At 46.9% G+C, this 24,662-nt stretch overlaps 1 protein-coding gene across 6 annotated transcripts; it reads left to right on the top strand.

Annotated features, from left to right (window-relative positions):
- The first annotated feature begins 763 nt into the window (after positions 1–763).
- Positions 764–23,238, top strand: ZNF274 (zinc finger protein 274). Of its 6 annotated transcripts, none has more exons than XM_034639366.1 (8): positions 764–822; positions 1,302–1,372; positions 2,159–2,242; positions 2,996–3,091; positions 16,494–16,976; positions 20,063–20,163; positions 21,328–21,454; positions 21,910–23,238. In XM_034639366.1, the coding sequence occupies exons 3-8, from the start codon at positions 2,209–2,211 to the stop codon at positions 22,821–22,823; spliced, it is 1,755 nt and encodes a 584-aa protein (XP_034495257.1). In that variant the 5' UTR covers positions 764–822; positions 1,302–1,372; positions 2,159–2,208; the 3' UTR covers positions 22,824–23,238. The 6 variants fall into 6 exon arrangements, with proteins under 6 accessions (XP_034495257.1, XP_011232891.1, XP_034495260.1 ...); XM_011234589.3 differs by having other exon boundaries at positions 776–822; positions 2,116–2,242; XM_034639369.1 differs by lacking the exons at positions 764–822; positions 1,302–1,372; positions 2,159–2,242 and adding exons at positions 10,543–10,646; positions 12,600–12,750.
- Positions 23,239–24,662: the final 1,424 nt, after the last annotated feature.

Below are 24,662 nucleotides of genomic sequence, written 5' to 3'. Positions count from 1 at the left end.
CCACCCCCTCACCCATGCTTAGGGCACAACTGACCCTGCCCTTCTCCCCACAACTTGCGTGGACATTTATGCCCGGCCCTCTTCCCTTACTCTCCCCTCCCCAGGGAGGGCAGAGAATCCCGCCATCTGCACATTCCCGGAAGGCCCTACCCACCCCCCCCCTTCTTCCTCCCCTTAGACAAGAATCCACATTCAGCACCGGCCCCACTCACTTCCGTCTATCCTCTCACTGCCTCTTCCCGGAACTTGAGTGGACTTTAGCTCCGCCCCCCCACACTACTCGCCCATCCCTCCTCCTTCCCCGACCTTGGCTGGACGTTAGCTCCGCCCCCTGTTTCCCTCCCGCCCTGTTCCCACCCTTCCTTCCTCCACATTGGGTAGAAATAGCACTTAGCCATAACCTCTACGCTTCCGGCCCTGACTGCTCTTCCTCCTCCGCGCAGGGACGTAATAATCCGTCCCTCCAACAACCCCCCCAACTTTAATCAACTTCCGGCCCACACCCTCTGCGCTCCTTCCCTTCCCAACTTCCGGTTTATCCCACAAATGGTCGCCCTCGTGGCGGAGCACAACTCTGTCCTAGCCTGCGCTGCTACTTCGAAAAGTGTTGAGGCCCCAATCCAGGTGGACCACCGAGGGTCGCCAGCGAAGGCCCTCTTCTGGGCGGCTTCGCCCGCCATCCGAGATGGCCGGCCAAGATGGCCGCCGCCTAGGAGAGGTCGGGCGGGCACGTCGCAGGGGTGGCTGGGAGTTGTAGTCCAGGCCGACGCGCTGACGCATTTCGTCGCGGGCCGACGGTCGCCATTGTGCGCCGCGCGCTGGGTGAGTGTGGCGCGAAATCTGCTCCCGTCGGGGCTGTGCGGAACCGTCTCAGAGCCATTCTTCGGGGTGTGCAGCCTCAGTCCCTTCCCCGACATGCTCAGCAGCCGGAGGCCGGCCTTCCCTGCCGTCTTCCCGCCGCGGGGCCGGAAGGGGCGGCGTGGTCGGGGGACTCGGGGCCCAGAGGAAAGACAACTCCCTCCGGGAGTGGGGATTAAGGCGGGCCGACCCGTTCTGGGCGTGTGCGGACTGGGGAGGGGAGTGATTCCCGCTGGGTGGAAATAGGAGGAGGGTCTTCTCTGGACTAGAAGAAACCTCTCTAGGTGTCGGGGAGAAATGGAGACGACCCTTTTAAGTGCGTTTTTGTAGGTTGGGGGTGGACTTGTCATTTCACGTTGGTAGGGTCGCTACTGGGCAAAGGAGGGCCCCCCCTCTGCGTAGCCCTCACACCCCCTCCTACCTCCTAAATTCGACCTTCTCAGGACTGCCCACTCCCACGAGATACGTCGAGAAGGAAGGTATGGCTTCCGGGCTTCCGACGGCCTGGTTCCGTGTGAGTAGAGGCTTCTTTGAGTTTCTGAGTCTACCCCTGGATCTGGGTGTGGGGGTTGCCGGATGATAGTGGGATGCCACCTTCCCTTGAGATGACTTCAGACCGCAGAGCGTTTTGGGGAGGACTGAGACTGGCTGGGAATGAGAGACCCTGCTGAACAGATGAACCACAGGTTGCTTAGCTTTCCAAGGGAATGGTTAGAGTACGGGTTGGGTTCTGGGGGAATCTGATTTATTCTTTATATTGGGGATAGGCATTGATAGGTTTAAACAAGGATTAGACTCACATTTATATTTCACTAGCTACTTTGGCATCAGAACTAGAAGGGACTTGAGCTCAGTCATTAAGAAAAAACAGAGGATGGATCCTTGACATGTGAAGGAAATAGAGGCAGCACAGGTAGTGGGTGGGGGATGAAGGCTTGGGTGTGATGATTAAGCTCACGGAATTCCCTACTAGGAGGTATAGATGCTAATACCAGTATTGGAATCCCCAAGTAAATAAAAACCGGAGAAGTCCGGGGAAAGAAGAGCTCTCTCTGGCCTCATGTCCTCCTTGCTGTGACCTGATTAGGGCCAAGCTTGGGTTTGCTCAGTTTCAGGCAATTTTGGGAACACGTGAGACACCTGGAATGCTCTTGGGTCATCATGTAGACTGTGCCCTCATGTGCTGGGTCAGCCTTCCACCTCCTGTCAGTGTAGGTGACGACAGACCGTGGCTGAACAGAAACCTGTGGGTTTTAGGAACCAGTGACCTTTGAAGATGTGACCCTGGGTTTTACTTCAGATGAATGGGGACTACTCGACCTCGAACAGAAGTCCCTGTACAGAGAGGTGATGCTGGAGAACTACAGGAACCTGGTCTCTGTGGGTAAGGATGGTCTCCATGTCAATAAAGATCTGCGCTTTGCAGCACGAATGTGGTGCCTCTGAAGTGTGTGTCTGCTTGGGCTCAGGTTGCAGGGATGAGAGTGCAGTTGTAAAGGCCATGGAGCCTGAGGGAGGCGGCTTTAATTTTGGGGAAAGGGCAACTTCGCAAATGACTTTTGAAGCCACCTAGTCCATCCCTCAGAGGCCTTGAAAGCTAGGGAGGTAGGTCTGTCAGAGATGTAGCTGACAGTAGTGGATGTTCATTTAGAACAAGAATGCCATAGGATGTCAGGTCAGTGTTCCAACAGTTCAGGAGTATCACTGAAGACTGATCCCTTCCACTTCTTTGTGGATAGCGTGAACTTTTCCATTTTTAGGTTAGTGGCTGCATGGCTGTGGCACCCAGCATCATGCTCATATTCAAGGCCAAAAGAAGGGGAGGGGGCAGCCCTGGATAGTTCTCTTTTCACACCTCCCATATTTAGCAAGGAGAAAAAAAGCCCTGAGGTCCCCAGCTGACATATTTTTCTTGGTACTTGTTGGCCAGAACTGGGTCCCACTGCTACTTTTACTGGAAGGGGAGTCCAGGGGGGCAAGTAGCTGACAAAGGGAATGGTTTAGGTTCTTATCACCACGATAAACCAGAAGTCATGCCCTTGCAGGGAAGAATTCAGGGACAGCATGTGCCACAGCAGAAACGCATTTTCTCCCGAACACAGACCCCCCCAAGCCCTGTCTCTTTTCCCTTGGGCAGAACATCAGCTTTCCAAGCCAGATGTGGTATCTCAGTTAGAGGAGGAGGAAGCGCTCTGGTCGGTGGAGAGAGGAATTCCTCAAGACACCTTTTCAGGTGAGAACCAGGCTCACGGGAGTCCTGGCAGGGAATGGGCTGACTGGTTAGTTAGGGACTGGTGTCTTAGAAAAGAAGACGGACGAGGGAAAACCCCAGATGGGGTGGTATGAGTAGCTGCAGACATGCTGAATCAAACTGTTTTCCTCCGGTCTCAGAGTCAGGAGTGTACCACTTCATTGAGCATGAACTTGTTGCCAGTGGCAGGTTGGCCATAGGGGCTCCACTGTTCTTCTGTTCTTCTTTCATGTAATCACCAGTAACTGGTGTGTCTGTCCAGACTTTTACTTTATAGATGTTTGCATGTACGTATATGAATATGACTTGGGAGTGTTACACTGGATACAAACAGGCCTGTTTCATTCATTTTAACAGATATTATGTAGTCCACATTTGATTTTGTTCTTGATAGTCTTTCAGGTTGTTGAAAAAAACTTTGTTGTGTACGTTTTTTTTGGACTTTCAAGTTGGGTTTTTTTTGTAGATAGATTTGTTGAGATAGAACGTCAGAATCAACCAAGGTAGAAGCTAAAAATCTAGTAGCAACAGATTGCTCTCTAAAATCCTTTAAAATAAATGTAGCTGCTCAAATACATGAGAGCTTTCCCCCTTCATTGCCAGAGATTTCTAATGATCTTTTTTAAGGTTTGCAGATCTGATAGTATGTTGAGTGTAGTTCACATTTCCCTCATGAAGTTACACATATTTTTATGTGTACCATCTACCTTTAAATTTAAATTTAGTCTCCATAAAGAAGTTTTATGATTTAAGTATTTTTCCTTTCAGATATGTTTTTTTTTTAATTTTATTATATTGTGTTAATCACCATACAGTACAACCCCAGATTCCGATGTAAAGTCAGATATGTTTTTATTCCTATTTCTGTCATAGGAAGGTTTTATAAATACTTTCTTGTGTTTCAATTGGTGCACTTACACGGAGTTTATGTATATGGCATGGAGCGTAAGTTCTTTCAGCACATTTTCTGAAGATTTTTCCACTTACCAGAAACACCGTATTTATCATAGACTAAATTCCCATAGTCCTTATTGGGTGCAGGCCTCCATCTTGGTCCCTTCTGCTTCCTTGATCTTAGTCTGAGTAAAGACCATATTGCTGTATGTATGGTAGTCTTATAACAAACTTGGATAAATGGGAGTCCTCTCATAATTGTTTAAAAAATTCTTAGCTGTTCTCAACCACGTGGTTTGCCAGATGAACACTTAGCATCAGCTTGTCAGGGATTCACTGAGAAAATCCTATTAGAATGATTGGACTTAGAATTCCTTGATGCAGAATTGGTCTGTCTAGTCCAGTTCTGACACAAGTATACAAGGAGATCTGCTTGCCTCACTGTGCCATGTCAGGCCTTCTGAGTGCTGTTGAGCTTTCACCGTGGTTGCTGTTCATGTGTTTCTGTTAGTCTTCCTTTGTAGTCTCACATAGTTGATCCAGATGAGCCTGGCATGCTGCAAAATTCTCTTATTGTCTTATTAGGTTCTCATTAATTTTCTCAGTACAGTCATTTTACCAGCAAGTATAAAGGAGGAGAGAACCGTATTAGTATTTTTTTTAACTTCTTTTGCCCCATTACATAATGACATTCATCACAGCTGGTACTTCCAAAACACGGAAGCTGAAAGGGTAAAGAGTGAATGTCTGACTTAAATAGGAAAGTTTCTCAGCTTTGATTCAAATCCGGTTTATCTGGATAAAGAAATAGTCATCTAGCCCTTTTTAATTTATGATAATCAGTAATAGCCCCAGTTTTCCTTCATAGCCTTCCAAGGTGATCATAGTGATTTTCTCCTTTGAACAGTGACCTAATACACATAGATATGACCTTGTTGTAACATGCTTTGGCATCCAGTGACCCATCAATATTCATAAATTAGGTTGGGGAGGTGGGTGGATTTCTTTTTTGTGTTCTTTCTCTTAATCAACTTTTATATCAGTGTGTGCTGACTTTGTAAAGAAAACTTTGGATGCTCTCCCCTGCTTTTGTTCTGTGTGTTCAAATTCAAGTGACATTGGAACTACGTGCTTCCAACTGTATTCAGCTGTGAAATCTGCGCCTGGTCCCCATCTTTGGTGATGGTTTTGTTTGCCACAACATGGACTGGCACCTCTGTGACTCTCTTCTGGTCTCAGTTTGATGGCTCAGCATTAGTGTTTTTGCTTTTCCATATTCAGAGCCTTTCCTTTCATTCCCTACGTTGAAAACCTCCCTTCCAACCATTAGCCAGGTCACTAAGCTCTGCCTCATTTGGAAGGTCCCCAGCAACACAAGCACTTTGTATCCACCCACTGTGGTGTCTTTCCTGATTGTTCCCCTTGATCCAGCCTTTCAAAGTCCGTCCCTGTGTGGTGGCTCTGGTTGTGGCAGGCCTGTCTCATCCTCCCTGGAGCTCAAGTCTTGTGTTAGCGAACCTTCCAGCCTTGCACTTTTGGATGACCAAGTAGTTCCCTGAACCTAGTTGCCATGAGAGATTTTGGTTACCTATGGTTCTGCACATCTTGGGAGAACTGGTTTAACAGGTGAGAAGAGATTCCGAGGCTGTGTCCCAGAGCAAGAGACCATGTGCAAGGAGGTTCATCAGGATACTTTATTACAGACTGTGCCTGAGGTAATAGGTTCCAGACTCATCTCTGCTCTGTCACAAAGAGTTCCTTACATGTTGCTTTCCCTCCACTGCCTCCCCTTGTTACACCTCACAAATACCTGTTGTGGAAGTCCTCTTGGTTCCCATGTAGTACACTAAACACTTTGGTAGTGAACCAAAGACCTAACATAATCCCTGCCACTGTGAACTTTGTAGTCTAATAGATTATGGCCTCTACAAACAAGTTCCCCAGATATAACTCTGTGAAGAGATAAGTAGTGGTAAGTACTGAGAAGAAAAAGAAGGTGATGTAAAGTGGGGGATAATGGGGAATTACTGCTTTAGAGGTGGTGGTTGCAGGGGGGCACTGCAGGAGTCAAATTTTAAGCCAATTCCTAAAGAAAAAGAATTCTACAGACGTATAAGAGTGGTGGTGAACAGAGCTTCCAGGCACAGAGACAGCACTTGGGGTGACCGTGAGAATGGAACAAGCTTGGCACATTCAGGAAACAGTCACCAAATGGGCTGGGAGGAGGTAACTAAGGTACACTGACAGGCAAGCTAGGTTTGGCAGTGCACAGGCAGTGCACAGTCCTCCTTCACTGTGAGGAGAGTTTTGATTTTTATCAGGCAGGTGTGTGATAAAGGTGCTTATGAAGAAAGAACTATGGTAGGGCACAGATGGAAGCAGGGCAGGGAGCCGTGGTAGGTAGCATCTATGGAAGAGGTGATGACACCTGGCCTGAGAGAGTAGCAGAGGGGTTGAGGAGAAGCCAGCACGACCTTCTCCCACTGCATAAGTGGATTCACTGAGGCCAGGTGAGTAATGGCCAAAGGAAAGGAAGCTGCCAAGAATCCCTCAAGAGGTGAAGGCTTCAGGGATCTCCTGTGACTATTTGTAATGTATGCATTGTAATGTATATCAACATCTAACTTTTTTTTTTTTTTAAGATTTTATTTATCTGACACAGAGAGGGAGAGCGTGAGAAGGAACACAAGCAGGGGGAGTGGGAGAGGGAGAAGCAGGTTTCCTGCTGAGCAGGGAGCCCGATGTGGGGCTTGATCCCAGATCCTGGGATCATGACCTGAGCCGAAGGCAGACACTTAACGACTGAGCCACCCAGGTGCCCCAACATCTAACTTTAAAAGGAGAATAATACAGGAGAAATATTACTACTCCTGAATTTTTGGTTTTAGTCAGTGACATGAAATCTGGTAAAGGCATAAACTTTTGAAGAGTAGAAATAGAGGTTTTGTTTTACTTGAAGTAATTTTGAAGAGAGTTACAAAGAACTCCCTTACAGCTTTCACCTAAATTCAAGTTTGTGAAACTGTCCCACGTCTTGACTGGTTATGTTAATGAAGTGTGAATGAGAAGGGACTTAGAGACACCCAAGTAAAGGTTTGTGAAGCCAGTGGAATGCACCCCTCTGGACTTCAGAAGGAGTCCCGGCGGGGCATAAAAACTTGGGAATTATAGGTGTTTGGAATGGCATACTTTATTTACTCTAAGATGAGACCACCATCTCCAACAGTGGTCTCTGCCATCACTGGTGTAGTGGTGCCTCTTCCCAATACAGGGGACTGGGTTTAAGTGGAAAGCTCAGCCTTTCTGAGGCAATTCATTCTGTGTGGCTCTCTAGTTCTCCCTGACAACAAAAATGGCAGCACGTACATTAGCTGAAGTAGAAGGGACACTGAGTAATAAGCGCTTCAGACATGGCATTCATCTTTAAGAAGGTACTGATTTGTGAAGATAAGGAATGTGGACAACTATTTGATAGCATTCAGATCTTTAGCCATCACTCTGTCCTTTCAAGAAAGTAGTGCCACATGTGTGGTTTGGGTGGTAAACCTGATATAATCTAGATTTAATCCATAGGAAAGCAATGGAGTAAAGACACTATATTGAAGGTCATGCCTATGGGACATTTAACTTTTGACTTGTCAAGGAATGAAGCAGGAGAGATGAGCCCTACAAATATGAATGTAGCAACACTCAAATTAGTGCAAGCTTTAGCAGAAAAAAACCCCTAACTTCTACAAGGAGATTATTTTTTGGGAGGAACAGAAGGAATCCTTTTCTAGAGTTCACCCTTTGTGTTGTAGCCTGAGAGGACTCACATGGGCTATAACGCAAATGTGTAATAGATGTAGGAAATCAGTTGTTTCATACAAAGGATAATTCAATTCAAGAACAAGACTGAATAAAATGTGTTTAGTGAGAAAGCCTGTTCTCAGTTCACCCTTTAAGGAAAGGCTCACATGGGAGACTAACATGCAAAGACCCTGAATGGAAGAAGTTCTTTTCATGAGTTTTTTGACATGAGAACTCAAACAACAGGGGAAGAAAGCCCAGGAATATGATCATAGCTGGAAATGCTTCTGGCCTGATTCACTCTGGTCTGACTTGAGAAAGCTCATACTGGAAAAAATAAAAACACAACCCAGTTGCATTTAATGTGGAAAAGTTCTCACACCAAATAATTACCTCTGAGAACTCCAAAGCCAAGGGAATGTGACTGCTGTGGATAAGATGTCATGCATAGCTCTTTTATTCAGCATCATAGCAATCATACTGGAAAACACCTGAGAATGTAATCAGTGTTAGGGAAGGCTTCAGGAGGCACAGAACCCACTGGCAAGAAGTCCTTCAGTAGGAGTCCTCATTGTATTCAGCATCAGAGGACTCATATGAGAGCAGACCCTCAATGTAATCTGTGCAGGCAAATCATCAGCCTTAGCTCCCACCTTATTTGACAGAACAGCAACAACAAAAAAAAAAACTTACACTGGAGAGAACCACACTGAAGAATAAAAATAAAATGTCCCATCCTATTTTTATACCAGATAATCATATAGAAGGCAAACTCTAAACAAAACTTTGATCATATAAGTGTACAAATATAGCAAAACAGATCTTGTCTTTTCCGACTTGTTCTGTTACCTGACCTGAACACCTAGAACAAATATTAAACTTAACACGAGAGCAGTCTTTGTTTCCCATGTGTGTTCCCAGTTGCTCAATCTCCTGCTCAGGAAACTGGTGGGTGAATGAATGGTTGAAGAAGCTAAAAAACAAGAGGATGTCTTCAAAGAGATTTTGAAGACAATGCCAGGCTTTGAGACAAGAGTGTGGGTAAGGGATGATAAGGGGAAATGCTGAGATACATAGTGCTATTAAGAACTCTGAAAGGCTCACATCCTGGAGAGTGGGCCAAGAGTTTAGAATCCTGAATGACTATCATAACATGTTTGGCATAATCCAGCCTAATAGAGTGTGGTCACATACTGTGCAACCTTTATTCAAGAATACATTCTCTGTCACCTTCCATATATTTGCTCTTTTGGACCCATGTAATCTTGATGCTTTTATCTGGAAACTGCTCTGCCTGGTATCCAGATGTAATCCCTGGAGTAATTTCAAGGCCTAAAAATGCCTTTTAATTGAATAAAAACGAAAACGGGCACCTGGCTGGTTTGGTAGGAGGAGCATGTGACTCTTGACCTTGGGGTCTTGAGTTCAAGCCCCATGCTGGGTGTAGAGATTGCTTTAAAAAAAAAAAAAAGGAAAACAGATGAATAAGCATTTGACTCTAAAAGTCTTAAGGAAAGAGGAAAAATAAATACAGTTTAAATAAATGAATCAGAAATGGAGAAGAAAAGAACCAAGAGCTAATTTTTGGGAAGGACAAAATGCAAAACCAATTTTGATTAAATAGAGGATAAATAAAAGGCAAATTAAAAACCTACAGAGGGAAACAGCAGTATACACGCATTCAGCAACACGTGTAGTTTTCATTATAATGCTTTCTACAACTATACCAAAGGATGAGCCAGGTCTATGTACTGATGTGAAAGTCTCCAAGATAATATGTATTTCTTAAATATATATTAAGATGTATAAAGATACATAGATGCATGTAATATCAATGCCCTTTTTTTTTTTTTTAATACACACACAAATGTGTGTGTTGGTTGTTTATCACTAAATATAGAAGCTGGTAGACTGTAATGGCCTCCTGAGTAGGAAACTGGGTGGGAGGGTAACTTTCCATTTTAAGAAGTGTTGTCCATAACCATGCTGATAAAATGGAAACCACCATCTCCTTTCCTCTGTGTTATCACTCCCTGACACAGTACAGGTGCCCAGTAATTACTTGTTGAGTGTAGGAATGAACAAACAAAACGGAAAGATTTCTGGAAAAGTGTAAGGTTGCCAAAATTGGTCACAGGAAAAATGCTAAAGTTAACTTTTTTAAAACAAAGTGGCCAGCTCCCTATTACTGACCTGGGCAGTGAATATTTTCCAACTTCTTGTTAAAAGACAATTTCCATGGAACATGAACAGTTCAATGACAGAACAGGCTGGAATGTTGACAGATTCTGCAAAGTATACATAGCATTGTTCTCACTATAGCACAAAATAAGAAAAATATTGAAAAGGAAATATTTGTAACTCAACAATTAACCACTTTAAAAAATAATTCTCTGAAATAGTTTTTACGAATTCATCAATGTGACAAATTACAAAACGATAGAGAGGAATGGCTTTGGCTTATACCATGAGTAGCCAATTTAACACAAAGATTTTAATAGGTTTTTGAAATGGGGTCTAAGAATAAATTATTTATGAAATGATTAGGAATTGTTAAGGAATAAAGTATTAAGGAATTTCTATTTGAAAAAATTGTAAGTGGGATACAGAATAAGTAGAAGAAATGACTGGTTTGTTTGTTTTTTTTTTAATGATTAGTCTCAGAGGTAGAGTGCAGTGACTGCTTTTTGAGGACTTACAAAGGCTAGAAGTGTATGAAGTCCCTTTCTTAAGTCCTACCATCATTCCAGCCAGCAGCCTCTAGAGAAGTGTTGATGGAGCCTTTCTACCAGTGGAAGCAGAAATCCAAGTCTTTGACATGGCTGGTCTGGGAAGAAGGAGGAGTGTAAAACAGGTGTGTTCTTACCTGGTGGCCTTCATTCCCATCCTGCTCAGGCTCTCAAGTAGAAGGGAACTTTGAAGCGACAGCAGTCTTCCCATAATAATTTGCCAGTGGGACATAATTAAAATGCTAGTGAGATTTTCTATAATTTGACAGAAATATGGGAAAATCCAGACAGCTAAAACACTCAAATTGCGCTTTGAAGCTGTGTTGAGTCAATAAATACTGCCTGAGCTGAGCGCCTGGCAAAGTGCCATGTACTGTTACAGGGGTGGGTCACAGTGTTGAGCAGGGTAGAAGGCCTGTCTCGTTGGCCTTAATTTGTTCCAGAGCAGCCAGTAGCATGTGGCTGATTACATTTAAACAGACTAAAGTGAACTTAAGCAGTTCAGTTCCTTAGTCACATTGGCCATCTTTCAGATGGTCACTGGTCACCTGCAGTTAGAGACTACTATGTTGGACAGTGTATCTAGAACATTTCCTTAAACAAAGAAGCTCCATTGGGCAGTGCTGTAGAGAAGGTAGAGAGTGATAATGAAGCAGATACTTTGAAATGGTAGTCAGTGCCCTGAAGAAAAATGAAACAATGGAATATGTTAGAGGGGAGTGATGTGGGTGGGCAATACTGGTTCAAAATTGGGCGGGAAGACAGTTCTGAGGAGGTGATAATTGAGTTAAGAACTGGAAGGGGTACCAGGTAAAGATGTTAGGAAAGACTACGAGGCAGGGCTGAGGGGAGTACAAATACCTACAGACAAGACACAATTTAGCACATTTGAGGAAAAGTAAGATAGCGGCTGTGAGAAGCACCTTTTGGTGTAAAGGGCATAAAAGAACAGGGTTTGGATCCCAGCTGCTGTGTTCCTCATTGTGGCCTGGGCAGGGCTCCTAGGCTTTCCCGGCATGGATTTCTTTTGTGTGAAGGTTGGATGCTGTTGCTCAGTGGGACTACGGTATGTAAAGCCCAGGTCTTGGGGGACCTTCATGTAACAGTAACTACTGTTATTCAAAGACTTTGATGTAAACATGGTCATCACCTTTGGCAGATCCTCCTCTGGGCCTAGCTTTAGGGTTTCCAAATGCACAAGACCCAGCTGACACCCTAAGCAGTCTAGTGGGGTAAACAAACTTAGGTGATGTCATGGGGTGCCCAGCAGAGCTGAAGAGTGAGTGGGGAGGGGAAGAAAAAGGGTGAAGAGCTGGGGGCATTCTGGACAGGGAGGAAAAGGAACGGGAATGGACACAGGGATGAGGGGAGCTGAGATAAGCACTCTTCCTGACCCTGGTCCCCAACAAGATTGTGAAAAGTCACTATTATTAGTTACTGTTACATTTGTGGACTGGTAGTCTTAGTATACCTGGTTAGTCATGAACTCTTGAGCACTGAGGAAGAGATGGCTTACCCTGGAAGGGAAGCAGCAGAGACAGCATGAAAGAAAACTAAGAGGAGGAAGAAAACAGCAGCTCCCATCAGCCTTTCCTACATACTATACCTAATCACTTGTGTACCTAATCAATTAAAAAGAGGAAACTAAATCCCAGAAAGATTAAGCACCTTGCCCAAAGGCTTGGTGAATTTGTATAACAACTTACTAAATAGATAGTTGCAAGTGAGGGGACTAAATTGCTCAAACCCCACCCCAGATCATTCAGTTGATGGACTGAAAACCAGTACTTGGAGCTGCAGTTGACAGAGATTATTTTGTGTAGCCCCACTCAGATGAGTGGGTCAGTCAGTCCCAGCTGTGCCCCAGCGAGTTGAGGATCCAGTTCCAACTCTGCCAGTTGGTAAACTTAAGAGGTTTCACTTTCTTTGTGAAGTGGGGTGAATACTTCTGGCACAGATAGTGGTTGGGGGATGGTCCAAAGTATGAGAGATTTAGAGGATTGCAGTGCCTAGAATGACACTTACCCACTGGCTTCCAGGCTTGTGACCCATCTCATTTACTGCATTGCACCCACTAGGTGCTTTAGGATTACCCTACAGAATGTGTGTTGTCCTGAAGGGCTGCTACAGCAGGGAGTGCCAGGCTGCAGATCCACTGAGCTCTCAGCACAACAAGGATCAGCAGAGTTCCCAACATCCAAACCTACAGAGGTTCTAAAACTTAAAACGGTAAGAGTTAACATTTTTGAATGAGCATTCAGTTCAAGATTCTGAGAAACTGCCCTGGTGCCCCCAACAATAAGAGGAGGAACAAAATCCGTGATCAGGATTAAAGGAGAAATAAGGGGGACGGAGTGGAATGAAAAGAACCTACAGTTAATTTTCTTAAGAGATAAAGTACTAAATAATCCCTGTGATTAACCAAGGAGTAAAAAACAAGTTTTAGAAATTAGAAAGTTGGGAAGCTTGTGGAGAATGAAGATTTTTTTTTTAAGTGTCACGTATGATTATTGCTCAAAATGGTACCCGTGGCTCAGCAAGGAGCCGCTAGGGAGCGCTACCTCCCCTCGCGCCCCAGTAGCCCATATCGGGCACTTTTCAGGTCAAGGGCTAATGGGAATTCGGGAAATTGCCATCCCTGGCTTCCGGAGTTACTCTCAGGGAAATTTCAAGCTCCAAGAGCTCTCAATTGAAAGGGAATACATGAACTTTGCTTTCAAATCAAAAATTTGCCGGGGATGGGGGGAATGAACTCTCAGAAGTCCTAAGGAACAGGAAGGGCAAATACAAACGAGTCGGGAAGGGAAGCCCCCAAATGAAATTAATACAAAAGTTTAGGGGAAGAGGTCGGAAATGGGAGATCAACGCCGTAGTTGCTTTTATCAAGGGAAAAAGTCACTTTAAACCTAGGAAAGGAGTGTGGCTGTGGCCAAGATAAAAAGCGCGGCGCAGGACGTGTTTTGCAACCCCAAGCGCCCAAGGCCCGTCCGGGGCAGCGGGCGCGGCCCCACCCATCGCGGGCGACTCCTGACCCCGAGCTGACTCACTTCTCGGATAGCGCGCCAGCAATTTCCAGCACCAGTTAGGTTTGTGAAACCGGTAAACCGAGGAAATCACAAACGAACCAAGGTTTGTAATCAGGAAATCTGGAGAGGGGGAAAAGAAAACCCTACGGCAACAGGGGAAGGATTTCGAATCGGGGGCACGAAGACGGATTAGGAATACAGGTGACTCGCTGCCTTAGGGGGAAGCGACCGCGCTCTCCCTCGCCCCGCACGCCCAAAGGGAAGAAACTTGCAGATCAGCAAGATGGGTGTGGAAGTTCCAGCTGCGCCCGCGTCGCCCCAGAGCGCGTCCGCCGTCGCGGGGGGTCGGGGGAGGGAACGAGAGCGGAAGAGGCCTCATCCCAGGGCCCAGTAACTAGCCGAGGGGCCGCTGTCCGGGCAGGGCCTGGGTCAGACCCAGAGCCTCAACATGGCGGCACCGGAAGTCTCCGCCGCGGAGGCTCCTGGGAGTTGTAGTGCGCCGGTTTCGGGGCGTGACGCACTTCTGGGCCGGGTCGGAAGTTGTGGCTGGCGCTCTTCCGGACTGGGGGATCGGGGCGTGACTGTGGCGATTTGGGCGGTGTCACTCCTTTTCCCCGGGGAAAGGAGGGATGAAGGCTTGCTTCAGTTTCCCGAACGCGAGCGGAAACGTGTGCTTGTGGCTGCGGCCACCGCCCGAGCCGCTTCCCCGGCAACGCAGCACTCTGGAAGCCCAGCCTCGAGCGCCGCTTAAAAAGATGCGTGTCGGCAGATTTAATCTGCAGGTGCTCGGAAGGATGGGCACGGAGGAAAAAACAAAACAAAGCTGGCGCGACTTAGGCAGCCGCTGTTCATGTCTTTACGAGGCTTTTGTTTTTGTCTTTGTTCTTTTTAATAACACAGCTGCAGTGACTCCACACCAGTAATTTCCTGCTCCGCTTTTTTGCTTCACGTGGTAGGACTTTTCCTGCGTTGTAATAATCACACTAAAATCAATGTTATTTTTAATGCTTACATGTAAATCTTTCACAATTTTCTTGAGCCGTATTTTAACACTGCCTGTTCTCCAGTTTTGCTCCATCCTATACCATTGCTCAGCAATGTGTCGTGGAAAAAGACCACCCAAATGAGGGTAGGCTGTCTCCTGGGAACCCACGGCAGCAAGGGAGGCAAGGGCCGGAAAGAGGTACAGCGAAAAAAGAAAGGCTCTCACTGGAGGTTATTGACTTGCGGGGTAAAAAAGAGAAACTGGCAGTCGTTAAACACGTTCTCATGGTCTGGGCTTGTTGCCACGGGTTTCAGTGTCAAGAGTTCTACCGTCATATGTGGTCTGGCCTTTGTCTCCGAATAGTCGTTCCCTTGATGTCTTTACATCTGTGTTCCTCTTCAGAAAGCTCCCTGACCACCAGTAGATTAATCTGGTGAAAGTCCCCCGGCACTCCCCTGGGGCATTCGTTGCTAAGGCTTTGAGTTCATGCTGTAAATTCCTTCCAGGTAGAGCTGTGCTAATCATGTATATTCTAAGCAGCAAGGGTGAGAGGGTACATTTGTTCTTGATATCAGCCCTGCCATTTCTGTGTTTATAAAACAACATAAATCTAATTGAAGTAAACTATAATCCGTGGTTACATTTCTTCTGTTTACTTTTTAAAAAGATTTTAAGTCATTAATTAGCATTTCTTCTTGGAGTTGTAGAGAGCTTTCTTATTTCCTGTTGGTTTGTGTGTCCTCCTTAGCATTTTGGGATCATGCTGGAGTTGTGTTCAGCAGATGCTCTTGTGAACTCCACGCCAAGACACAGAGCCCCTGACTTTCCCAGTCATCTTTTTGACGCCCATGGAGGCAGGATCAGGTTCTATTCCCTGTGCGTGGCTACAGACCTATACAGAATGATAGGTCTTTTCTTTTTTTTTTTAAGATTTTATTTGACAGAGAGACAGCCAGCAAGAGAGGGAACACAAGCAGGGGGAGTGGGAAGAGGGAGAAGCAGGCTCCTAGTGGAGGAGCCCGATGTGGGGCTCGATCCCGGAACACCGGGATCACGCCCTGAGCCAAAGGCAGACGCTTAACGACTGAGCCACCCAGGCGCTCCAGTAGGTCTCTTCTTAATCCTCCTTGCCTTTTGCCTTTTTTCCCCCTCTGTAGTGAAATATAATTTATTTACTGTAAAGTTCACCTTCTGAGAGCGTACAGTTCACTGGTTTTTATTATATTCACAAGGTTGTGTAGGCATCACTGCAGTCTAATTGCAGAACATTCTCATCACCCTCCAGAAAAAAACTTCATTTTTATTAGCCAACACCCCCCAGTTGCCTCAATTTCCTGCCAACACCCCCCAGTTGCCTCAATTCCCCATCTCCTGGGAATCACTAATCTACTTTGTGTCTATATTGGTCTTTTTTGGACATTTCATGTAAATGGAATCATACCATAGGTAGCCTTTGGTGTTTAACTTCTTTCACTCAGCATAATGTTGTCAAGGTTTAGCCATACTGTAGCACGTGTCAGTATGTCATTCCTTTTTACTCCCAAATAATATTCCATTGTGTGGGTAGACCACATTTTGTTTATCCACCCTTCATTTGATGGACATTTTGAGTTGTTTCTCTTTTTGGCTCTTATGAATAATTTTGCTATGAACATTCCAGTACCAGTGTTGGTGTTGACATCTATATTCATTTCTATGGGATGTATACCTAGGAGAATTCCTGGGTCGTCATATAAGTCTATGTTTAACTTTTTGAGGAGCTGTTAGACTGTTTTGCAAAATGGTGCAGCATTCTATATTCCCACCAACAGCAGTTTCTCAACATCACCAACAGTTGTTACCATCCATCTTTGATAATGTCGTATCATCTCACAGTGTTTTTTAACCATCTGGCAAATAATATTGACCATGTTCATGTGCTTTGTTGGCCATCTGTCTGGCTGTGCTTTTTTGACTTACAGAGTATCCTACAGCTCATTTGGACCCTCAATTGGATCCTTTTCCTGCTGGGAATCCCCTGATGAAGATCGAAGTCGTTGAAGTCCTCACACTGAACCAAGAGGTAGCACGTCCCCGAAACGCCCAGATCCGGGCCCTCTATGCTGAAGATGAGGCCCTGAGCCCAGATGTGCTCGGGGGGCCCACTCAACAGCTAGGCAAGCATCCAGCTGACCCTGAGGCTGCGCGCCAGAGGTTCCGGGGCTTTTGCTTTGAGGAGGTGGCAGGGCCCCGAGAGGCCCTGGCCCGGCTGCGTGAGCTGTGCCGCCAGTGGCTGCAGCCCGAGGTGCACTCCAAGGAGCAGATGCTGGAGCTGCTGGTGCTCGAGCAGTTCCTGGGTGCCCTGCCCAGGAAGCTCCGGATGTGGGTGGAATCGCAGCACCCAGAGGACTGCCAGGAGGCAGTGTCCCTGGTGGAGGATGTAACCTGGATATCTGAGGAGGAAAGTAAGTGCAGTGGAGGGATGGAGAGAGATACTCCTATGGGGGCATCTTGGAGGATGGGGGGGGAGGAAGAACTCAGGCTTCCTGGGAGAGGTTGGGGAAGGGTCACACTCTCTCCATTTAGGCCAAGGGTATCTGCCTCCCAAACATGTTCCTGAGTCAGAGTTTTAGATGCTTCCTTGCTGAAGCACCTACCATTGTCTCTAGGTCAAGGGTTCTGAGAATGGCCTTATCCTTGGACCTGTCTATGGAAATGGAAAGTATCAGGCTGCACCTCACAGCCACTGAAACCTTTGGGTAGGGCCTGGGACTACACTCTTTAAGCAGCCCTCCCCAGGCTTCTGAGAGAAGTTTACAGTTAAATCCTTCATTTTCATCCTTTTGGGATCCCTGCTGCACTACAAGCTAATAGAAAACATGATTTTAGTCACTTAGGCATATTCCCAGAATGCACTCTTTTTAAGATTTTATTTTTTTTTTAGGTAATTTCTACATCCAACGTGAGGTTCAAACTTAAAACCCCAAGATCAAGAGTCACATGCTTTCCCAACTGAGCCAGCCAGGCGACCCTCCCAGAGTGCCTTCTAATGTCACGCACTCGGTGGGGGTTGTGGATAAAGTGGTGACCAGGACAGATAGGACTCAGACTCATGAGCTCAACAAGCCTTAGGTCCAGCAGGAATGATGGGAATTTAACAAACAAATATGCCTGTGACTAATGGTGGGGTTGAGAAGAACTCAAGGGTGCTGGCAAGGGCTCCTGGAGGCAAGTTGCTGTAGGCAACACCTGGTGTGAAGTGGAACTCAGAAGTGGGCAGGAAGGGGGTGCCTGGGTGGCTCAGTTAGTTAAGTGGCTGACTCTTGATTTCGGCTCAGGTCATGAGATGAGCCCCAAGGCTGGCTCCACACTCAGCAGGGAGTCTGCTTCTCTCCCTCTCCAGTTCCCCTCTACCCCTCCCCCAATTATGCAAGCTCACTCTCTCTCTTGCAAATAAATCTTAAAAAAAAAAAAAAAAAGTGGGCAGGAAGGATGTGTCAAGCAGGGGAGCATCACCTGTCCAGGCCCAAAAAGGGAGCAGTAACAATATAGTCCAAAATCAGAGAGAAATTGGGTAGGTCTTTAGTAGAAGGGAGCGGGGGCAGGGCTGGCAGGGCCCTTGAAGAGATTTTCATGTTGTCCTAAAGCAATGAGAAGTGTTATTCTAAAGCAGTGGGAACCAATCCATGAGCTCTCCCCAGAGACATATGGTGTGGTCTTATTGAGCTTTAAAGATTTACCAGGTTGCAGCTTGCTCTGAATGGTGGACAGAGAACAAGGTCAAAAGGAGAAGCAGATTGGCCACCCAGAGCTGTCACCATGCCCTCCATGACACGTGGTGGCTAGGGCAGGAGTGACAGTGGTGGGGAGCTGAGATGGGAGTGTATGTGTAGGGTGCATGTAGGGGTGAGATTGCATGAAACTTGATTTCTGTCAGGCTGAGTTCCATGGAACACAGACACTGCTTCCGTGCTCACCCGAATATGTAACCTCACACAGTGAAAGTGGCTTTTCAGATGCCATTGATTACATTGAGGGTCTTGAGACAGGGAGATTATCCTGGATTATTTGGGTGGGCCCAAATGTAATCACAAGGGTACCTACAAAGAGGCAGTCGTGAACATTAGGGGTGGCGAAGACATGTGACCCCTGAAGCGAGGTGACACAAGGAAGGGCCAGAAGCCAAGTATTTTAGGTAGTCTCCAGAAACTGGAAAAAGTGAGGAATCCATTTTCCCCCAGAGCCTCCAAAAGTAAGTAGCCCTGCCAACACCTTGATTTTAGCTCAGTAAGGCTGGCGTCACACTTCTGATCTCTGTAATCATAAGAAAGCAAATTTGCATTATTTTTAGCCACTGTTGTGGCCATTTGTTAAGCAGCAATAGGAAACTGATAGAGATGCCAAGAAGACAGTTGTAGAGCTCATGAGATGAAAGCCAGACTATTACATTTCACCCCTTGGGTGTGGATGAAATCAGTTAATATCACAGAGGACAGTGGAAAGAGGCCTTCCAGAGAACTGAGAATCCTGCATTTGTGATCAGCAAGTTAGTTGGGACTCTCAGTTTTGATTGGCAAGAGAGGAGAATTTACTGAAAAAGTCCCAGGGCAATCTACTAGCTTCAGACATGGCTGGACCCAGGGGTTCTGGTGTCCTCAGGACTCATCTTCTCTCCTCCATCCTACTTCTCCTGGCCTCCTGTCAGCTTCACTCACAGGCAAGCTACCTCCATGTGGGACTTCTCTGCACAGAATTTGTCTTCCTAAGTGTTCCAACAAAAGCCTCTTTGGCTCTGATTATCTAGCTGTGGGCCCTGTATTCATCCAATTATTATGGCCAGAAGGAAGTGGCAGCCTGGTGGGCTAGCCTGGGTCACTTCATATGTTCCCCTTGATAATGGGGGTGAACTCGTCATTATAGAAGCCCATGGACCAGCTGGGGACAGATAAGTCAGGCATGAAGGAGCTGTGGTTGAAAGGGGGCCTAAGACCAAGTAGAGCTGTTTTCTAAGGTAGAGGAAACTTGATAAAATTCTCATTAAGATGGGTGTGTGTTACGAGAATAGGTCCAGTTCTGGGAGTCAGGGGAAGTCCCAACCTCCGTGGAAAAAAGGAAAGAGGAAGAAGTTGGAGTACTTGGAGGCCAGAAATGGGGTCTTTGCTTCTGAGGACAGGTGTGAGGCCAGTTGCTGAGGTGAATGGGGAGATGAATCAGCTGCCTTAGAGGAGGGACTGGGTCCAGAACAGTTCCTGGAGAGGGAGTGAGATCAGGGGTCTTGGCAGTGGGGACACCAGTGCTCTATAGTCACATGGGATGACGCATCCTGAACTATCCAGGTGTAGGGATTTGGGCGTGGGCTATGAAGAGGAGCCAGAGTGGGGACTTGAGCTGGCGAGGAGAAGGGTGGGCACAGATGCCCTCACAGCAGCAACAGCAGGATACCATGTGTGTGCTGGCCCATTGGGTCCCAGAGAGAGACATGGCTGTTGTTGCCCTGTCCTGGAAGTAGCACTATACCCAGCTGATCACCTGGGCTGATGTCTCCTCCCAGCATTGCCTGCCCAGGACCCCAGCTGCTCTCTCCAGACCACAGCTCCTCAGGAAGAAAAAGGGGAGAATATGACTACCTGGCCGGCGAAGGCACCACCTGAGGTGAGTGGGGAGTACCACCCTTTCCTTCTCTAGTCAAAGCATCCCCTGTGAGATGACCTCCCCTTCCCCCCATCTCCCACCGGCCAGGCCTTTCAGAATTTCTGAGCGTGAAGGGCTGGACTGCCTTGCTGCCACCATGGAGACCAAGAAAGGGCACAGTGACTGAAGTCAAGAAATTTAGGAGGCAAAAGGCAGGGGCCAAGTGTTTATAGATGCTTGGGAGCCCCAGGCAGAGGCATGCAGACCACGTATGGATCTGCGTGAGAACAAGGGAGCCCTTGTCTTTCAGAAATGCATATTTATGTGTTTATGACAGAAAAAATGTCTGGGATTTGCTTAAAAAATATCCCAGAGCCAGGGCATAGATGAAACACCACTGTCCCTGTCTTGCTAACTATTGAGGCCCAGAGTGCGACCAAGTGATGGTGTGTGTGGCATTGGTTAGGACTCTTTATGCTGCAAGTGGCTCGCAACTGGTTCAAGCATGAGATGAATTTATTGGCTCTCACATAATGAGTGGTCTGGGATAGGCTTCAGGCAAGGCTGTATTCAGGGGCTTCCAGGTGATGAGAGAGAGGAATGTCTGTCTAGTCCTGGTCTAATTGTTCTGCTTTCTCCCATTCTTTCTCAAGCAGGCTCTGCCCCTCATGGGCAAAAGACCTCCCAGATCCAGGCACAGTGCCATGGGGAGGCCTCTTCCTGCTAGAGTTCTGGCCAGCTCCCCAGAAAGAACTGATCTTGGTGCAGCCTCTGACTACCCCACCCCCAAGCAGCCCCGGTCCACAAAGGCAGGGGCTGGTTCCACCACATGTGGAGGGACTGTTCTCAGGAGAAGGGGGTGTGCCTAGTCGGGGGCTTGTCTCAGGGGCAGTCTTCTATGGGAAGTTGCGGGGAAAGGGTGAGCTGCACGTAGGGTTGGGTAGAGTGGAGGCAGTTTGCTTATGGCACCTGTAGCTCTTAGCAAAGCAAGGACTTTGTCTCCAGCCTGGGCCCCACTCTGATTTTGTGAGAAGGGACCCACTGGGCCTTTTATGGCCTAAGTCAGTGTTTCTTAGCAAGGGGTGTCCTCAGCACAGCAGACTCTGTTAGGAGGCCCCAGTCGTCCTTCCTTTTGTCCCTGTCAATGGCCCTCCTGCTGATCAGACACAGAATGTGGCATTACAGGAACCAGTGACCTTCCTGGATGTGGCCGTGGACTTCAGCAAGGAAGAGTGGGGGCTGCTGGACACGACGCAGAGGACCGAGTACCATGACGTGATGTTGGAAACCTTTGGACACCTGGTCTCTGTGGGTAAGGCTGTGCCCATGCTAGCCACTCCATCTCCAGGACTGGGAGCACCGAGGCCCTGAGTTGAGGCTCTTGCCTTCTCTGGGCCTAGTGTGAGAACTGGGGATGCCCTCAAGAATTCCTTGTACCGTCCATGCCTTCAGCTAGCCCTGTGGACCTAGAGGGGTGGGCATTATGTGGACAGCAGCAGCCTCAGGTCCAGTGAAGGACTGACTTGCTGCCTACCTTCAAGGTGTAAGAGGGGTTGGAGCCAGGAGAGTACTCCCAGTTCTAGCCCCGTCCCCGACTGCTCATGTTCCTCTCTTTGCTGCTTCACTACTTTTCATAGTTCCCCCAGGTCATATGACTGTACTTGGAAGAAAAAAAAAAACACAAACAGGTTTTGAACACTTGGTTATGTCATACTTTCAGCTCATTTTTAGCACTTTACTTTATCTAAACCTTCTGGGTTCTTTCAGGGTGGGAGACTACACTAGAAAGTAAAGAGTTAACTTCAAAGTCTGACATTCCTGAGAAAGAACTAGCCCATGACCTGAAAATCGAAGAAATCTCAAGGGATGACACGTGGTCCCCTAGGTCAAGAGATGTCTCACAGGGTGAGGCCCAGGAAGTCTTGGACACGGCACTGAAGCAGGTGGGGCCAACTCAGGAAGAAACCCTCCCTCAGAAAAGCCCCCCATCCCAGGCAAACACTGGCCTTGTCACAAGCCATATTTCACTCCAGAAAACTCTCCCTAGAAAACGCTTGCGCAAGCGTGGCTCGCGGGTTAAGAAGGTGACACGTAGTCCATGTGTAAAAATTCATCAGAAGGGCCACAAAGGGGAAAAAGCCAGAGAAAATAGTGGTTGTGGGAGAGCCTTCAGCCGGAGTGCTCAGCAGATCACATTCACAAGAATCCACAAAGGGAGCCAAGTCTGCCGATGCAGCGAATGTGGCAAAACTTTCCGGAACCCAAGATACTTCTCTGTACATAAAAAAATCCACACAGGAGAGAAGCCGTATGTGTGTCAGGACTGTGGGAAGGCATTTGTTCAGAGCTCCTCCCTCACACAGCATCAGAGAGTCCACACTGGAGAGAGGCCATTTGAGTGTCATGAGTGTGGACGGGCCTTCAATGACCGCTCAGCCATCTCCCAGCACCTGCGGACTCACACCGGAGCCAAGCCCTACCAGTGTCAGGCCTGCGGAAAAGCCTTCCGCCAGAGCTCCCATCTCATCAGGCACCAGAGAACGCACACTGGGGAGCGCCCCTACACATGCAACAAATGTGGAAAGGCCTTCACCCAGAGCTCCCACCTCATTGGGCATCAGAAGACACACAGTGGGGTGAAATGCAAAAAGAAACAGCCTACCTCACAGTCCTCCAGCTGAGCTGGTTGAAAAGCCTTTTCAGCCATTTCAGCCTGATCCTGCAGCATAACATGAACAGGCCTGGTTGCCATTCAGAACTGAAAGTGAAAAGCAGCATTGAGTGATGATGTTCTCAAGACCAAAGGACAATTAGGGAGACCACCCTCCACAGGAGTAAATAAGAAAGCTGGTGGGGAGTTGTTGCTAATGAATATAGGTTGGAAAAACATTTAATTTTTCACTCACTTGATTTGCTGTTATAATTTGCTCATTTGGTCATTAAAAATGATACTAGTGAAACCTGAAAATGCTTATAATGTAAGTTTAAAAAGCCAGGTACCAAAAAGTGCACTGATACTATATTTGTGGTAAAGTATTTATGCATATGGACAAGGACTAAAAGAACAAGTATAAATAAACTATTTCTGTGATAGAATCTGTGTGTTTTTCCCACCTATTAAATATCTTTTCATTAGTAATTTGATATTTAAGGTAAGCAGCATTAAAACAAAACAGAGATTGTTAGACCAGTTCTCGAAAACTCTGTGCAAAGCTGCAGTCCCTCCAGCCCAAGATTCCAAATGAGTTAGGATGCATGGGTCATTCTGATCCTAGAACACCATCAACATGTAGGGAATGTTAGGTTCAGGGAATGGGAATCTTGAACAACCACTGGAGGCCTAGAGGGAAGGAAACCCCAGGCCAGTGTGGGAACCTCCTGGGAATGTTCATTCACTTCACATTTCCACTGTTCCCACAGGACTCCTTCAAGGGAAGGAACTACCCTGACTGGATGCTCATCACCAAGTTAAGCAACAGGAAACTGGCAGCATTAGGGCATGTGTTTGATGCCCACATTTCACGTTTTACGTGAAAGGACAAATTAAAATAATTTCTCCAGGTCACATAACCCGCAACCTGCAGCCCATCCCACCCCTTGCTCCACAACTCCACCTCTGCTCTCTTGAGTTGTGCATAATATTTCAAAACATGTTTAAAATTCTGGGTCAGATATTGAACTTAAGCTCATCAGACATTGGTTAAATGCTGCTGGGCATGCCTCTTAAGAGCCCTTGGGCTTTCGCTGACAAGGGTGAGGCACAGTCATGCCTTCTGTAGAGCGTCTTGCTCCTTTCTGTACAGGAATGAATCGCCCCTGCAGACAGACTAGAGGAGCCAGGAGGCCAAGTGCTTGGAGAATGGTGATGGCACACCAGCTGTCTTGTTGCCCTTCCTGCATCAGGCACTGGGCTCAGGGCTGCTATATCACATTTAAACATATTCACATGTCAGCTTCTTTGAGATTAAACATTAGGGGCTGAAGAACTTACCAGGGCCTGCTACCCTCCCATTACACAGTTGGAGATCTTTCCAAGGGAGACAGAGCAGTTTTCAATGGAGAACATCAGCAGTTCCTTTTATAAGTCCCGAAGATGTAGGGATGTCTGTTTACCTCGGGAGTGGCCTTACCATGATGCCCAGTGCCCACTGGTGAAGGCCATAACCATGTCCTCAAACAAGGCCAGTTCATTCTGAAATGTCATATACTGGTTTGTTGCCAGAAGATGGTCTCTGAAGGAGGTGAGCTGACTGCTTTCACATCTGTGGTGGTTTCCAATATGGCCACAAATGCTCTGACTTTCCTCTATTCCTAGAATCCTGCTGGGCTTCTGACTGCTTCCATCCATAGGGTCCGCAGAAGTCACACAGTGTAACTTCCATGAGATGAGGCCATTAAGGATGCTGCGTTTTCTGTTTCCTCAGGGAAATGAGAAGCAGTGTTGTCAGCTGAAACTGTGGCAAGGCTACATGATGCTGGGTGGTGAATGAGGAGAGGAGAAATCATCCCCTCAGAGGGGG

Source organism: Ailuropoda melanoleuca, chromosome 12 (genome assembly GCF_002007445.2).
Source record: "Ailuropoda melanoleuca isolate Jingjing chromosome 12, ASM200744v2, whole genome shotgun sequence".
Taxonomy (NCBI): domain Eukaryota; kingdom Metazoa; phylum Chordata; class Mammalia; order Carnivora; family Ursidae; genus Ailuropoda; species Ailuropoda melanoleuca.
Note: the sequence above shows the minus strand (reverse complement) of the source record. Positions and strands in the feature narration are given on the sequence as shown.